Raw genomic sequence first — 16679 nt, 5'->3', positions numbered from 1 at the left:
AGAAAGTGGGTAATTTTCGGTTTTCCATTAAAAATATGTGTAATACATGAACTTGGGGAAAATCAGTATAGTATCTGCCACTCTGCTCTCTCTTTCCTGAGGCAACCGTTCTTATCTGGAAATCTTTGAAAATACACAGGATAAGTCTGTTTTGGGAGCGAAGTCACGCCTGGAGGAGGCATGCCCTTGGGTTGAGGGGAGGTAATCGCCTTCCCTGGGGGCGGCCATGGCGCAGAGTAAGTGAGCTACACCCAATAACAAGGGTTCCATTCTCGCATGCTGAGGTTGCGTAGTGGAAAGGACGGCAGTCGTGTTTCTGGAGCGGGCAGCGCCCGGCCTGGTGGCACGAAGATCTTTGGACCCAGGTGCTCCAGCAGGTTTAGCTTGCGGCCTCTGGGCGGGGCTCTGGGGGAGCGGGGCGGGGCTCTGGGGGAGTGGGGCGGGGCGTGGGGCGGGACTCAGCGCGGGGCGGGGCGGCGCGCCGGGGACGTGGCAGCCTCAGGAACCGGCGCCTCCGGTGGCCATCTTGGAGGCGGGCGTGCGCGCTGCAGGGTCTTACCTGCGTGTTGCTCGTGTTCTCGCAGCCGTAGTCTTACACCTAGCCTGTCTAACCTCCACTTTTCACTGCCACGCAGACACTATCTCGAGCCTGCAGGTAAGCGTTAGTCCGGCAGCAATGCGGGTGCATGTGGGCGGCGGGATGGGGCTCAGGCGCCCAAACCAGCACCCAGGGGCGCCTTGGCTGCGAGGGGGGCGGGCCGGCCGGGCCCGGAGGCGAGGGTCGCTCGAGAGCTCCTTAGTGGTGCAGTCCGGGCTCCTGCTGTTGGAGCGTCCAGGGTTCAGCCCAGGCACCGGTAGGCTTCATGAGGCAAGCATTCCTGCTGTGGATTTTGCGGAGAGTGCGGCCCGGGGGTCTTGGCCGGTTCTAGGGTCCAGTCCTCGGACCCACACCGGCCCCCCGGGCTGTTTGGCTCCACCTTCCACCGCGCTGGCCAGAGGGGAGAGACCGGAGGCAGGCGACCTTGGCCCGGCCCAGCCCGCCTGGAGACGTGGCAGAGCCGGGGGGAGGCTGCTCCCGCCTAGGAGACTCCCGGGTCAACAAATGGGGATGGGCACTTAAGAAGGAGCTTCTTTAACAGTGGGTTCCCCCTTAGATGCCTGGCGCCGCTCTGGAGGGCTTTTGCACTCTGCTGTCTCTTTGTTCATTTTTAGGACCTGCTTCGAGCAAATTTGCGGGATAGCCTGTGTCCTAGATTGGCAGAATTTGTCCAGTTTAAGAGTGTCGTTGGAAGTAGTTCTTGAGAGACAGCATGTATGTTTCCGCGAACATGACACATTTTGACATTCCAGTCTTTTTCCTTTACAGCTGCTATTTGGTCAATGAACATTTATAGAAGTTATTTTTGGGATCAGAACTGGGAATGCAGAGACAAAACTCAGACCTTCCTGCAGCAGTGCTCGCTAAAGGGTAGTAGAGAGCATCTTTTGAACTGGTAGTGCATTAGCAGTAGTAATGGTTTTTAATAAGATTTTATGTTTATCAGAGGTTCATTATTCCACCTCTTACATCTTTATAAGTAGCCACCTACTTTTTTTTTTTTTTTTTTTTTTTTTTTTTTATTTTTTTTTTTTTTCCACCTACTTTTAAGAGAAAATCCAAGTCACGAGCAAATTGGAAGAGCAGAGTGCATCCGGAAACGGACCCAGTTTTCCAACCCATTTCCATCACTTTTTCTTTAATGCTGATACATTAATATAATTTTTGTGTTGAGACTAAGCTTTAGAACCTCTACAACTCTGACATTTCCCTGTTACTTTTATCACAAACTTTTTTTTAGTAGATGGTATTATATTCCCTGGTGGCTCAGCGGTTAAGAATCCTCATACAGTGCAGAAGACTTGGGTTCAATCCCTGGGTGGGCAATTCCTCCAGGGGAGGAAATGGCTACCCCCTCCAGTATTCTGGCCTGCAGAATTCCATGGACAGAGGAGCCTGGTAGGCTACAGTCCAAGGGTCACAAAGAGTCAGACATGATTGAGCACATTGTTTATGAATCCAAGATTTACCCAATACTGTCGTTAAGCTAGTTCTCAAACAGTCTAGCTTTTAAAGACAGAAAGAAATTGACCAGTATTCCATTTTATGGCTTGTATTCATTGTACAAAGTCTTTTGCAAGTGTAAACATTGCACTTCATTCAGTTATGTTTATCTTTAAATTTGACTCCCACTAATCACTTTGAGGATTGGTAGCATTTGTAGTAGGAAGATGAATAACCAGTGAAAAAATGAGATGAAAAGAGAGAACTTTGTCAGGGAGTGATAAAGTCCCCAGAAGGTGGTTCTGTCCCATATTATCTACCTTTGATCTGTTGTTTAGTCACTGAGTCTTGTCTAATTCTTTTCAACCCCATGGACTGCAGCGTGCCAGGCTTCCCTGTCCTTCACTGTCTCCTGGAGCTTGCTTAAACTCATGTCCATTGAATCAGTAATGCCATCCAACCACCTCATCCTCTGTGCTCACCCCTTTCTCCTCCTGCCTTCAATCTTTCCCAACCTCAGGGTCTCTTCCAATGAGCCATCTGTTTGCATCAGGTGGCCAAAGTATTGTAACCTTAGCTTCAGCATCAGTCCTTCCAATGGATATTCAGGGTTGACTTCCTTTAGGATTGACTGTTTGGATCTCCTTGCTGTCCAAGGGACTCTGAAGAGTCTTCTCTGGTACCATGATTCAAAAGCATCAATTCCTCGGCATTCAGCCTTCTTTATGGTCCATCTCTCACATTCGTACATGACTACTGGAAAAATTGTAGCTTTGACTATCAGACTTTTGTTGGCAAAGTGATGTCTCTGCTTTTTAATACACTGTCTGTGTTTGTCATAGCTTTTCTTCCAAGGGGCAAATGTCTTTTAATTTCATGGCTGCAGTAACTATTCCACAGTGATTTTGGAGTTGAAGAAAATAAAATTTGCCACTGTTTTCACCTTTCCCCCATCTATTTGCCATGAAGTGATGGGACCAGTTGCCTTGATGTTAGTTTTTTGAATGTTGAGTTTTAAGCCAGCGTTTTCACTCTCCTCTTTCACCCTCATCAAGAGTCTGTTTAGTTCCTTTCCACTTTCTGCCTTTAGGGTGGTCTCATGTATACATCTGAGGTTGTTGATATTTCTCTCAGCAGTCTCAGTTCCAAATTCTGCTTCATCCAGCTTGGCCTTTCACATTACGTACTCTGCTTATAAGTTTAATAAGCAGGGTGACAATATACAGCCTTGACGTACTCCTTTCCCAATTTTGAACCAGTCCATTGTTCCATATCCTCTTCTAACTGTTGCTTCTTGACCTACATTCAGATTTTTAAGGAGGCAGGTAAGGTGATCTGGTATTTCTATATCTTTAAGAATTTTCCACAGTTTATTGTGATCCACACAGTCAAAGGGTTTAACATAGTCAATGAAGCAGAAGTAGATGTTGTTGAATGAAAGGATTTTGCCTGTCTGGATATCTGCTTTCTACTTCCTGCCCATAGATCTTTCATCTACACTCATAGTAAAACTTTTAAAAGTGTTGTACATAATTGCTTTACTTCCTACCTCAGTCCAGTTGAAACTGGCTTCTATCCTCACTCCCTTTTGGAAACAGCTCTCACTAAGTTTTAACTCCAGTTTGGCAAATCTATTGACTTTTTCATATATCATCCTATTTGGCTTCGCTGCAGCATCTGATACCATTGCCTTGAAACACTCTTCTCTGGTTTTTGGACACCGCTGCCTGCTGTTTTTTTCCCTGTTTTTGTGGTCTCTCATTCTTCTCTGCAGGTGTTTTTTTCCCCTCGTTGGGCCATCTTCTTTTTTCATTTAGTCTTCTCAGATTATCTCTTTTCAGCACATGACTTCAGAGACTATCAGTGAACTGACGAAGCCCACATTTATGTGGTTTCTGAGCTGCAAACCAAGTCAGCTGTACTTGGTTGCTTCAAGGAGTTTGCACTTAGCATGTCCAATATGAAATACTGTGTAATCCCTTCTTTCCCAAAACATCAGACACACACTTTGACCTCCTCCAGTGTTCCTTATCTTACTGAATGGCACCACCATCTGTCCAGGTGTGCAGGTCACGCCTCTCCCCTTCCTGGACCCCATATCCAGCCTATTGCTGGGTTTTACCACTTAAACATCTCCTGAGTCTATCCACTCTTCTCCATCTCCACTGTCATCACTTTAGGCTAAACCTAAGTTTTTCAACCTTGGCATAATTGGTGTTCGGGGCCAGATAATTCTTGTGACTGTCCTGTGCATTGTAGAATTTTTAGCTGTATCTCCAGCTTTTGCCTACTAGATGCCCCTAATCCTTTGTAGTTGTTGGTTTTTTAATATTTATTTCTTTGGCTACCTGGGTCTTAGCTGTGGCACACGAGATCGATCTTCTCAGTGCCTGGTTTCTCTCGTTGTCACGTGCGGGCTCAGCAGTTGGAGCGTGCACGCTTAGTTGTCCTGCAGCATGTGGGGATCTTAGTTCTTCAGCCAGGGTTTGAACCCATGACCCCTGCACTGGAAGGCAAATTCTTAACCACTGGACCACAAAAATGTCTTCAGACACTGCCAAATGACCCCTGAGGGGCAGGTCACCCTTCTTCACTCTCTGTTTGAGAATCACTAGTCTAGAATGTTATTTGAAATACTTCTGTATCCTTCTTAAGGGTCTCCCTGCTGTTCTATGTAGATGCCCTATGGCACAGTCTGCATTCTTTGGTCAGAGGAATGTTTTCAAAACACAAATATGAATTGCCTAAAGCAGCCTAAATATCCTTCAGCGAATAAATGGATAATCAAACATCTATAAAATGGGATAGTATTCAGCAATGATAAAGAACCAACCAACGATCCATCCAACGGCTTGAATGGATCTTGAGAGCACCCTTTTGCATGAAAAAAGCCAATTTCAGAAGGCTATATGCAGTATGGTTTTATTTTTGTAACATTCATGAAATGAGAAAACAGAGAACAGTTGTTTGTCAGGGTGTATGGCAGATGAGAGGGTGTACCAAGGAACAGCACGTGGGAGTTTGGGGAGATGGAACAATTCTGTGTCCTGATTGTGGTGGCGGCTCCGAGAGTCAGTGCCTATGATGAAATGTCACAGAACTGCATACAGACTCACACATGTGAATAAAAACAGGTGAAATCCAAAGAAGGTTTATACTTAAGTTACTCATATTGTGCCAGTTAATTTCCTAGATTTTATGGTTGAACCCTAGTTATGTAGGATGCTGTCATTGGAAGGAGCTGGTTTTAGGGTACTGATGAACTCTGCCCTGTATTGTCATCTTCTTGTAAGTCTAAAATTCCTTCAAAGAATTTAAAAGACAAGTAACATTATCCCTAGTTTGAATGCCCCCATGGTGACTTTCTGTTCTTAGAAGATTCTACTCTTTAACTTGGCTTGTAAATCTCAGTACAGTCTGGGCTCCCATCCAGGTCTCCAATCCTTTTTGTCCCTTTCTGACTTTCTGTATATTCAGTTTTTTTGGCATGTGCCCTCCTTGTCTTCTTTCCCTTTCCTAATTAAATCCTGATCATCCCTTTCTGACCCCAAGTCAAAATCATTTTCTAGCAAACAGAATTGTTCTTATCCTCAGAGCACATCATTCAGGCTGCAGTTCACTGTATGTTGGTGTTATTGGTTGTCTCCTGGGCTGTACTGTAAGTATCCTGTTTGTTTTTGCTTACAGTCTTATTTCCAGAGGCACCAGTGTAGTGCTTGGCAAGTGATTGACCTTCCCTGAATATTTGTGAAATGAGTAAAAACTTCAAAAACGTATTTGATGTATTTAGAAGTTCTCATTTTATCCTTGAAGCAGGCTTGAAAGTTTATAATTTTTAAGGAAAATTTTCTAACATTTTTGTAATCCATTTTTGTCTGTTACGAAAAATGCTCGTGGCACTTTTGCTAAAAACTGACTTTTCTAAAAGCTGAGACCTAATCATTTAGCCATTATGTTATTGTTTAGTTGCTAAGTCACATCTGACTCTTGCAATCCTGTGGACTGGCCTGCCTGGCTCTCCTGTCCATGGGATTTCGTAGGCAAGAGTATTGGAGTGGGTTGCCATTTCCTTCTCTAGGAGATCTTCCTGACCCAGAGATCAAACCCGTTTCTCTTGCCTTGGCAGGTGGGTTAACCATTATGGGGGGTTCCTTTTAGAATGTAAACAAAGAAAAACTGGGAATAGGGAAGAATACTGGAGTGGGTTGCCTTTTCCTTCTCTAGGGGATCTTCCCAACCCAGGGATCAAACCCACATCTTCTGCTTCGGCACGTAAATTCTTTTCTCTGAGCCACCTGGGAAGTGGAGTAGCCTGTTAACAGGAGTAGCCCATGAACACTGCTTAGTGAGGAGGAAGGAAGTGTTTCAAAGATACTTTACATAATTTATTTTTGAAGTAATAGTGACTGGAGTCTAGATATAAATCTAACATGCATTACTGTGCCAGAAATTAAATTAGTAATTTACTATTTGAAATATATTGGGTAATTACATAGCTAACATAAAATTATTTCTCAATTATGAAGTAGGTGTATGAAAATGTCAGATTGTTTGCACATTAAATAGTCTCACTACTTAAAATTTTGGCAAATTCTTCACCTGGAGATAAGTGGCATTGTATACAGTAAAAACAGACATCTATCTGTTGGTTATGTATTTACATTTGAGCTATGTAATTTTTATTTTGTTTTATTGGCGTATAGTCGCTTTACAGTGTTGTGTGTGTTTCTGCTGGACAACGAAGTGGATCAGCTATATGAAGACACATACCGCGCCCCTAAGCCGCCTTCCCACCCCACCAGCCCCAGTCCCTCCCCTGCAGGTCCTCAGGGAGCCCTGCGCTGAGCTCCCTGTTACAGTGTTACACAACTTCCCACTCCTATCTGCCCGACATAATGGTGGTGTGTATATGTCAGGCCTACTCTCCCGGTTTATCTCACCCTTGCCTCTCCCCACTCCCCACCATGTCCACATGCCTGTTCTCTCTGTCTGCATCTCTGTTCCTGCCCTGCAAACAGACTCGTCTGTACCATCTTTCTAGATTTCATACATGTGTGTTAATACATAATATTTTCTCTTTCTAACTTACTTTACTCTGTATGACAGACTTGGGTCTGTCCCTGACCCAGTTTTGTTCCTTTTTATAACTGAGTAATATTCCTTTGTGTGTATGTACCCCTACATCTTCTTTATCCATTCATCTGTTGATGGACATCTGGGTTGGTTCCATGTCCTGGCTGTTGTAAATGGTGCTGCAGTGAGCATTGGGGTGCGTGTGTATTTTGAATTACGGTGTTCTCAGAGTATGTGCCCAAATGGTGGGATTGCTGGATCATATGTTAGTTCTATTTTTAGTTTTCTAAGGCACCTCTATACTGTTCTCCATAGTAGCTGTATCAATTTATAGTCTCACAGTGTATGAAGGTTCCCTTTTCTCCACACCCTCTCCAGCATTTATTGTTTGTAGATTTTTTTGATGATGGCCGTTCTAACCAGTATGAGGTAATAGCTCATTGTAGTTTTGATTTGCATTTCTCTAGTAATAAATGATGTTGAGCACTTTTTCATGTTTTTATTAGCCATTTATATGTCTTCCTGGAAAAAGTGACTATTTACGTCTTCCATACATTTTTTGATTGGGCTGTTTATTTTTTTGATATTGATCTACATGAGTTGCTTGTATATTTTGGAGATTAATCCCTTGTCAGTTGTTTCATTTGCAAATATTTTCTCCCATTCTAAGGAATGTCTTCTTATCTTGTTTATGGTTTGCTTTGCTTTGTAAAAGCTTTTTAAGTTTTATTAGGACCCATTTGTTTATTTTTGTTTTTATTTTTGTTACTCTAGGAGGTGGGTCAGAAAGGATCTAGCTGCATTTTATGTCAGAGTGTTTTATGTTTTTCTCTTAAGAGTTTTATAGTGTCTAGACTTGCATTTAGTTTTTTAATGTTTTATTTTTGTGATGGTGTTAGGAAATGTTCTAATTTCATTCTTTTACATGTAGCTGTCCAGTTTTCCCAGCACCTCTCGTTGAAGAGGCTGTTTTTCTCCATTGTATCGTCTTGCCTCCTTTGTCAAAGATTAGGTGCTCATTGGTGCCTCAGGTTATCTCTAAACATTGAACTGTGTTTCTGTTTTTGTGCCAGTACTGTATTGTCTTGATTGAGTGCAGCTTTGTAGTACAGTCTGAAGTCAGGGAGACTGATTACTCTAGCTCTTTCTTCCTCAAGATTGCTTTGGCTGTTCGGGGTCTTTTGTGTTTTCATACAAATTGTAAAAATGTTTTGTTCTAGTTCTGTGAAAAATGGCATTGGTAATTTAAGAGGGGTTGCAGTGACTCTGTAGATTGCTCTGGATAATGTAGTCATTTTCACAGTATTGATTATTCAGAGGAAGAACATAGTATAGCTCTGTCTATTTGTGTTGTCTTTGATTTCTTTCATCGGTGTCTTATAGTTTTCTGCATACAGGTCTTCTGTCTCTTCAGGTAGTTTTATTCCTAGGTATTTTATTCTTTTTGTTACAATGGTAAATAGGATTGTTTTCTTAATTTCTCTTTCTGATCTTCCATTGTTAGTGAATGGATATGCAGGAGATTTCCATGTATTGATTTTGTATCCTGCAGCTTTACTAAGTTCATTGGTTCGCTCTAGTAGTTTCCTGATGGCATCTTTAAGATTTTCTATGTATACCACCATGTCATCCACAGTGAGTTTTATTTCTTCTTTTCCAATTTGTATTTCTTTTATTTCTTTTTCTTCTCTGATTTCTGTGGCTAGGACATCTAGAACTATGTTGAATAATATTGGCCAGAGTGGGCACTCTTGTCTTGTTCCTGATTCTAGAGGAAATGCTTTCAGTTTTTCACTATTGAGAATAATGTTTGCTGTGGATTTGTCATATATGGCATTTACTGGGTTAAGGTAGGTTTGCTCTGTGCCTGTTTTCTGAAGCGTTTTTGTAATAAATGGGTATTGAAATTTGTTGGAAGCTTTTTCTGCATCTATTGCGATTTTCCTATGATTTACCCCTTCCATTTGTTAATACTGTGTATCACATTGAGTGATTTGCATATATTGAAGAATTCTTCCATCCCTGGGATAAACCCCATTTGATCATGGTGTGTGATCCTTTTAATGTGTTGTTGGATTCTGCTTGCTAGTATTCTGTTGAGGATTTTTGTGTCCGTGTTCATCAGTGATGCTGGCCCATAATTTTCTTTTTTTTGTGTGATGTCTTTGGTTTTGGTATCGGTGATGGTGGCCTCATTGAATGAGTTTGGGAGTGTTCCTCCCTCAACAATTTTTTTTGAAGAGTTTGAGAAGGATAGGTGTTAGCTCTTCTCTAAATGCTTTATTTTCTAACTATTCAAGGTTTAAAAGTATACTTTTTATTACTGTGTAATCTTTATTACATTTTAATATTTTTACAGTTGTACTGAAATTGAAAAATGATGGAAGAGAGTGGAATAGAGACAACACCCCCTGGGACCCCTCCACCGAATTCTGGGGGCCTGGCTGCTGCTGCTGCTGCACTGTCTTCCGCCCCGGCTCCTTTAAGTACGTGCAGTTGTCTAGCATCAGGGTTTTGAGTAGAGTCAGGATACTGTCATCTTTTCTCAGAGTCATTTAACAAAAGCCGAGAGACATAGCTCAGAGATGCTGTGAGTTCAGTTTCAGACCACTGCAATAAAGCAAGTCACATGAATTTTTTTATTTCCTAGTGCATATAGAAATTATGATTGCACTATACTGTAGTCTCTTAAATGTGCAATAGATTATGTCTGTGTCTAAAAAAGAAAACAGTGTACCTACTTCAATTAAATACTTTGCTAAAGCTTTGCTTTAAAATGCTGGCTGTCATCTGGGCTTCAGTGAGTTGTAATCTTTTTGCAGTGCCAAAGGTCAGTGATCATACATCACCGTAACAAATATAATAATAATGTAAAGTTTGAAATATGTTGAGAGGTACCAGAATGTCACACAGAGGCACGAAGAACAAATGCTGCTGGGTAAAACGGCACTGATAGACTTGCTTGACGTAAGGGTTGCCACAAACCTTCAGTTTGTAAAATGAAGCAAAATAAATTGAGGTGTGCCTCTATATTAAAACTTTTGTAATCTTTGCCAGGATGAAGGTAAGTAGCCTTTTTTATTTAAGCCCAAAGGCAGAAAACATTTTTGTTTTGCTTTCATTTTTATTTTTTGTTTTCATATTAACTAGAAATCATCTTTGTTATGACAGAAATATCCTAAAAAGCACATGTTAGCTTTGTCTAACGTTCTGTGACTTTGTGGAGATTAACCTTCTGACCAAAGTTTTTCAGCCCTAAATTGTGAGGTTTTATGCTCGTATTAGCGGAGATGAAAAGCAGGTCTATTTTATTAAAAGCACAGCAAAACAAACAGAAACAGCAAAGATCTGCAATACCATAACTTAATTTTATAGACCTGCTGCTTTTACTGATGGGAATTGAAAATCATTTGCACTCATACTCATGTATTTTAAATTACGTATTTAAAGGTAACTCTTGGGAATAGGGTCTGTTAAATTTAAAAATTTTCCAAGATGGTAATGAGATACTTTGAAGGCTAAATGAAAAGCATGTCACTGAAGTGTGGTTTTCCCTCCCCTCTTTCCTAGCCGCAGCCAGCACCTTCCCTTCTCCCAGCGGGCCCTCTGTGCAGACCCTGCCGCCTCAGGCGTACTCCACGCCCCAGCCGCCCCCGCCTCCTGTGCAGCCTGCGGCACCCTTGCCCTTTCTGCCGTCTGCACCCCTTCCTTCTGTCCCGCCACTCGCCACCTCTCTGCCGCCTCCTGCTTCTCCGCCGACTGCTGCTGCCTTCAGTAATCCTCCTCTCTCCCCCTTCCCGCCTTCCACCTCTGCCCCAAACGCTGTCTTATCTGCACCCCCGTCGGGTCCTCCCACTTCGGGATTCTCTGTCGGCTCAGTGTACGACATTACGAGGGGACATGCAGGAAGAGCTCCACAGACACCCCTGATGCCGTCGTTTTCTGCACCTCCGGTGACAGGTACTCTCTTATTGACACTTTGAAACAGGTGGCTATAGGGAATGTTTTTTCTGTTAGAGCTTTATCGAGGTGTAATTCCCATACAATTCCCTTTCATGTGTACAGTTTAATAGTTGTTACTATATTTACCAAGTTGTGCAGCCATCACCACAGTCGACTTTAGAACCTTTTAATCACCCCCAAAGAAACTGCATACCGGTTAGCAGTCACTCCATACCTCTCCCAATCCTCATGGTTCTCAGAACCACTAATGTACCTTCTGTCTCTGTAGACTTGCTTGTTTGGGACATTTCCTATAAATGGACTTGTATTAGTATGCAGTCTTTTGTGACAGGCCACTTTCACTTAGTGTGATATTTTCAAGATTCATCCGTGTTGTAACAGGTGTCAGAGCGTTCTTCCTTTTTAGGATTGAACGATATTCTGTTGTATGGCTATCCCATGTTTTGTTTATTCATTTCATCAGTTGATAAACTGTTGGTTGTTTCCACTTTTTGGCTATGGTGAGTACTGATTTTATGAACCTTGGTGTGCAAGTTTTATATAGAAATGTTTTCATTTCTCTTGAGTATGTACCTAGGTTCAGACTTGGTGAGTTTTTTTTTCCCCCCCTGAAGGGCTTCATTTTTTTAAAAAATAAATTGAAGTAAAGTTGCTTTATAACATTGTGTTAGTTTCAGGTGTATAGCATAGTTACTCAGTTACACATATATCTATATCTATTCTTTTTCAGATTCTTTTCCATTATAGATTATTACAAGATATTGAGTAGAGTTCCCTGTGCTATACAGTAGGTCCTTGTTATTTATCTGTTATATATATATATATAGTAATGTTTTTCTGTTAATCCAAAACTCCTAATTTATCCCCACTCGTCACCTTTGATAACTGTCTTTTTTTTTTTTTTTTGGTATGTCTGTGAGTTTGTGTTGTGAATAAGTTCATTTGCATCATGTTTTAAAATTCCACATATAAATAGTAACGTGATATTTGTCTAATTTACTTCACTTAGTACGATAATTTCTAGGTCCATCCATGTTGCTGCAAATGGCCTCATTTCATTCTTTATGGCTGAGTAATACCCCATTGTGTACACATATACCACATCTGTTGATTCATCTGTTGATGGACATTTAGGTTGCTTCCATGTCTTGGCTCTTGTAAATAGTGCTGCTCTTGGGGTGCATGTCAGAATTGCTGACTTCAGTGCAACCATCAGACTGTTGTCTAAAGCAGCTGCACCATTCGTTTTACTTTCTTAGCAGCATTAAGGAGGGTTCTTGTTACTCTGCATGAATATTTTATTCCCTTTTCCTTGATTTCCAGAGCTTCCTATTTTCATTTAAAGTATTAAAACTGATGTTACTTAATATATGATTTTTATAGGATATAAAACTTAGAACATGGTTAGTATGTGAAAGCCAAAGTCACTCAGTTGTGTCTGACTCTTTGTGACCCTGTGGACTGTAGAGTCCATGAAATTCTCCAGGCCAGAATACTGGAGTGGGTAGCCTTTCCCTTCTCCAGGAGAATCTTCCCAATGCAGGGATCCAACCCAGGTCTCCTGTATTGCAGGCAGATTCTTAACCAGCTGAGCCACAAAGGAAGGGAAATGTCGGACAAAATTCCAAAATTTTGTCCTAACATTTTGTGTGGTTATAGAGAAACACCAAGGTGGAGTCTGAGTTTAGCTTTACTTAAAAATTATCAGGACCGAATGATCCAGGGAGTAGTTTATTTAGCCATGTAAAAGTTCAAAATCAAATAAGTGTATGTACCGTAAGTTGGTGGTATTGGACTATTTTATTTTTTAGGTCAAGAACACTTACTTTTTTTGGCTTCCCTGGAATGGTTATTGGAAATCAGTATTAAAACTTCATCCTGTCATATTCTTCCTATTGTTTCTCTAATTTTAGGAAAAGAAACAACTTTGTTGTGATTTTTTTTAATCCAGTTTGGATTATCTAGTTTAACAAAAATTTTTGCAGAGTGCAGGTATGACACCCATGTGTATGTATATGTGTATTTTTTTTGAGTTAAAATATCATATATGGATATGTTTACTAATTTTTATATGAATTTTGTATGATGAGCTTGAGTGCTCATAACAGTTATTTTTATGGTTTAAGGAGAATCAGGCTATAGCTGTTTGCGTCCATGTACTACATTGGGCAAACATGAAGTACTTTTGGGTATATTTTTTTGTCCATTTTCAGGGCACTAGTAGTAAGCCTAAGAAGAGGGAAAGAAATTTCTTTTTTGGAGTCTGTATAATTTATTTAGGTGATTCTTTGAATTCGTATCTCAGTGTTGAAATGCCTGAGTATATAGTAACATGATTAAAGCTGTTTTGAACTACTCATTTCTTATGTTGTATCATCTTTTTTATAGGAGATATTTTATGGAATAAATTACATATGTTAACATTTTTGCCATTAACTAGGTATTTTGCCAACTCCTATTACTCAGCAAGCTGGTTTGACATCTGTGGCACAGGGAACTGGAACCACATCAGCCATCACTTTCCCAGAGGAGCAGGAAGACCCTAGAATTGGTAGAGGTCAGGATGAAGCTTCAGCTGGTGGACTCTGGGGTTTTATTAAGGTAAGGGGTATTTACTTTAAAAACTGTGTGTAATTTTTTAATTATAAAACTTAAGAGAATTTTGAAAGTAAAAAATAGTATAAGGAAAAATCATTGTAAAATATTTTCTTAGTCTTATTACACTTTTTCTGGGCTTCCCTGATAGGTCAGCTGGTAAAGAATCCGCCTGCCATGCAGGAGACCCCAGTTTGATTCCTTGGTCGGGAAGATCTACTAGAGAAGGGATAGGCTACCCACTCCAGTATTGGGCTTCCCTTGTGGCTCAGCTAGTAAAGATTCCACCTGCCACGCGGGAGACCTGGGTTCGATCCCTGGGTTGGGAAGATCCCCTGGAGAAAGGCTACCCACTCCAGTATTCTGGCCTGGAGAATTCCATGGACTATACAGTCCATGGGGTTGCAAAGAGTTGAACACAACTGAGCGCCTTTCACTTTGACTATACTTTTTCTCTAGTTCCTCTTAGTCTTCTGGATGTGCATATCTAGGTAGATATATCTCTTTAATTAAAAGCAAAGTGAAGTAGTGACATGTGGACACAATTTTGTGTGTTTTGTTTAGCTTTACCTAGTGATCATGAACAACTTTCCAGCCATAAAATATTCAGTTTACTTTGCTCAATATGTCGTTCATTGCATTTATTTCCCGTGTTTTTTTTCACTAACCTGTTGTTGGCGTTTTCTGGTTGTAATTTTTATTAATAAAATTATGGTGAACCTCTTGTATGAAAATCTTTGTGTACTTCTGCTTTATCAGAGTTAATTCCTAATTAATGTCAGTGTGAACATTTTAAAAACTACAGGTATATATTGCTCTCCAGGTAAATTATACCAGAACACCCTGTTGTAAGATCTTTCACTTGCCAGAAATGATTATTATTTTCTAATTTGATAGGCAAAGAAAATAATACCTTGTTTAAATTTACATTACTTTGTTATTGAATTTGAGCTTTTTTTAAACTGTGATTTTTGACCATTTGTATTTTTTTTTTTTGTGAAGTCTGTATTCATATGCTTTGCCCAGTTTTGAATTGGGATTACTTTCTTCTTTAGTGACGTCATAAGAACTCTTAAGATATTTTATTTTATGCTGTCATATGTTGCCATATTCTCCATTTTTATCTTACATTTCAACTTTATTATGCTTTATTGACACAAAATCTTCTAAGTTTTCGGGAGTCATTTCTATGAGTTTTTTCAAATGATAAAAATGACCTTTACCTACTACATTGTGATCATTGTTTTTTTATGATTTAATTTTCTAATGGCAGTATTTTTTACCATACCGTTTGATATAGCTGATACTTTAATATATTGTGGAGGTAGAAATCAAACTTACTTTTTTTTCCAGCCACTTAATCAAGTATTCTAAAATCATATCCCAGTGATTTGATATGTCACCTTCATCTTAGTTACCAAATTGTGTCTGATAATGTCAGTTAGTGGGCTGTGTATTTTATTCCCTGCTCTGCCTGTCCTTACAGCAGTACCACACTATTTTAATTATTGTAACTGTTTGTTACACTGATACTTATTGAAAGCCTACTCTGTGCTGTGGTGGGGATCGGAATATCTGTCGAATCAGATGGAAAGGTAAGTTCGCAGTCTTTGCATTCTTAAAGACAGATCAGCATTTGGTTGTATAAGTTTTCTGTTTTTTCTTCAAAATTTTTCTCTACTGGTCTTTTCCATTTATTTTTTCTTAACCACTTTCTTAAATGATTCCAAAGTCACTTTGTCAAGTTCCCTTCAATATTGTGAGGGTTTGGTTGTAATTTGATTATATGTTAAACATATTGTTTAATTGTTAGGGAGTTAAACTGATTTACAGCATTTTAGCTTTATGTATTAGAAAGATGGCATTTTTTCTAAGCTTGCTTCTTTTATTACTTTGTGCTTTTTAAAGGTTTTCTTTATGTAGGAACTATCACTTCTTTTCCTTGTTAAGAGCCTATGTTAGCATGTCAATTACTAGTTGTAATAGTTCAGCTATACAGATTTTGTAAATAACTCTTTTAATATTCAGCATAAGATGAGTTGACAGTCTTAAATATCAATGTTATGAAGTCATTTTTTGTTTTGAATCACCTTAGTTTAATGGTAGGTTGAGACAGGTGGAATCATGGCCTATCAGCCAGATGCCATCTCAGGAGGCATTGCTCCCTCTAAGTCTCTTCCACTGTGGGAGAAGCATAGATGGAAGGAACTCCTCAGATCTGGTTCTATCTAATAGTGTGGTTTTAAGAATTCAGAGGAATAGGTCTTTTTTAAAAGTGAGACTTTGGAACAAAACAAATAGGGAGTAGGAAAAAAGAAAACTTTCATAGAATATAGAGTATTAATACTAAAGTAATAAGTAATTTTCTGGGAAGTAAAGATAAATTGTTTTTACTATTAGGGAACAAAATATGAGTGTTTGGAGAAACATTTGATTACAGTCTTTATTTGAGACCCTAATGGACAAGTTTTGCCTGGTCTTTTATATAGATAACTAAATAAATAATAAGTAAAAATATATGTATACATAGAAATGAAATTAACATATATGCATACACATATGCGTATATACAATAAACAGGTCATTGTTGCTTGAAGTAGGGTCTGTAGGTTACTGTCAATCCACAATGAGTTGAAGAGAAGTTGAGAGGAAGCATTTTGAAATTTCATAGTAATTTGACATTGCCATAGCCTTATTTTCCTTACACTTTACAAAAGTATAGGTCTGCAGTGCATTGAAAACTTAAATTTTTTTTCACCATCCAGTAATCACAGTGATCTTTGCTTAGAATGAGTATTTACTTGTGAATTTGTTCTGTGCAGGGTGTGGCTGGGAACCCTATGGTGAAATCCGTGCTCGATAAAACAAAACATTCGGTAGAAAGCATGATTACAACGCTGGACCCTGGCATGGCTCCATATATCAGTATGTAAAACTAGAGCATTTGCCATGTGAAGTATGTGCTCATGTCAGCCACCGAGTGTGATCCTACAGGTCTTGTACTCAG

At 39.9% G+C, this 16679-nt stretch overlaps 1 protein-coding gene across 1 annotated transcript in view; it reads left to right on the top strand.

The window, feature by feature from the left end:
- Positions 1–522: 522 nt before the first annotated feature.
- PRRC1 (proline rich coiled-coil 1) overlaps positions 523–16679 on the top strand; it is a 37538-nt gene continuing 21381 nt past the window's right edge. Inside the window, exons 1-5 of the mRNA XM_065918179.1 lie at positions 523–655; positions 9474–9600; positions 10685–11074; positions 13518–13678; positions 16495–16597. Of these exons, the coding sequence (XP_065774251.1) occupies positions 9492–9600; positions 10685–11074; positions 13518–13678; positions 16495–16597 (763 nt within the window). The 5' untranslated portion in view covers positions 523–655; positions 9474–9491. The remainder of the gene's footprint in view (positions 656–9473; positions 9601–10684; positions 11075–13517; positions 13679–16494; positions 16598–16679) is intronic.

Source organism: Muntiacus reevesi, chromosome 1, assembly GCF_963930625.1.
Source record: "Muntiacus reevesi chromosome 1, mMunRee1.1, whole genome shotgun sequence".
In the NCBI taxonomy this organism is placed as follows: domain Eukaryota; kingdom Metazoa; phylum Chordata; class Mammalia; order Artiodactyla; family Cervidae; genus Muntiacus; species Muntiacus reevesi.
This window is presented reverse-complemented; position numbering and strand designations above follow the sequence as displayed.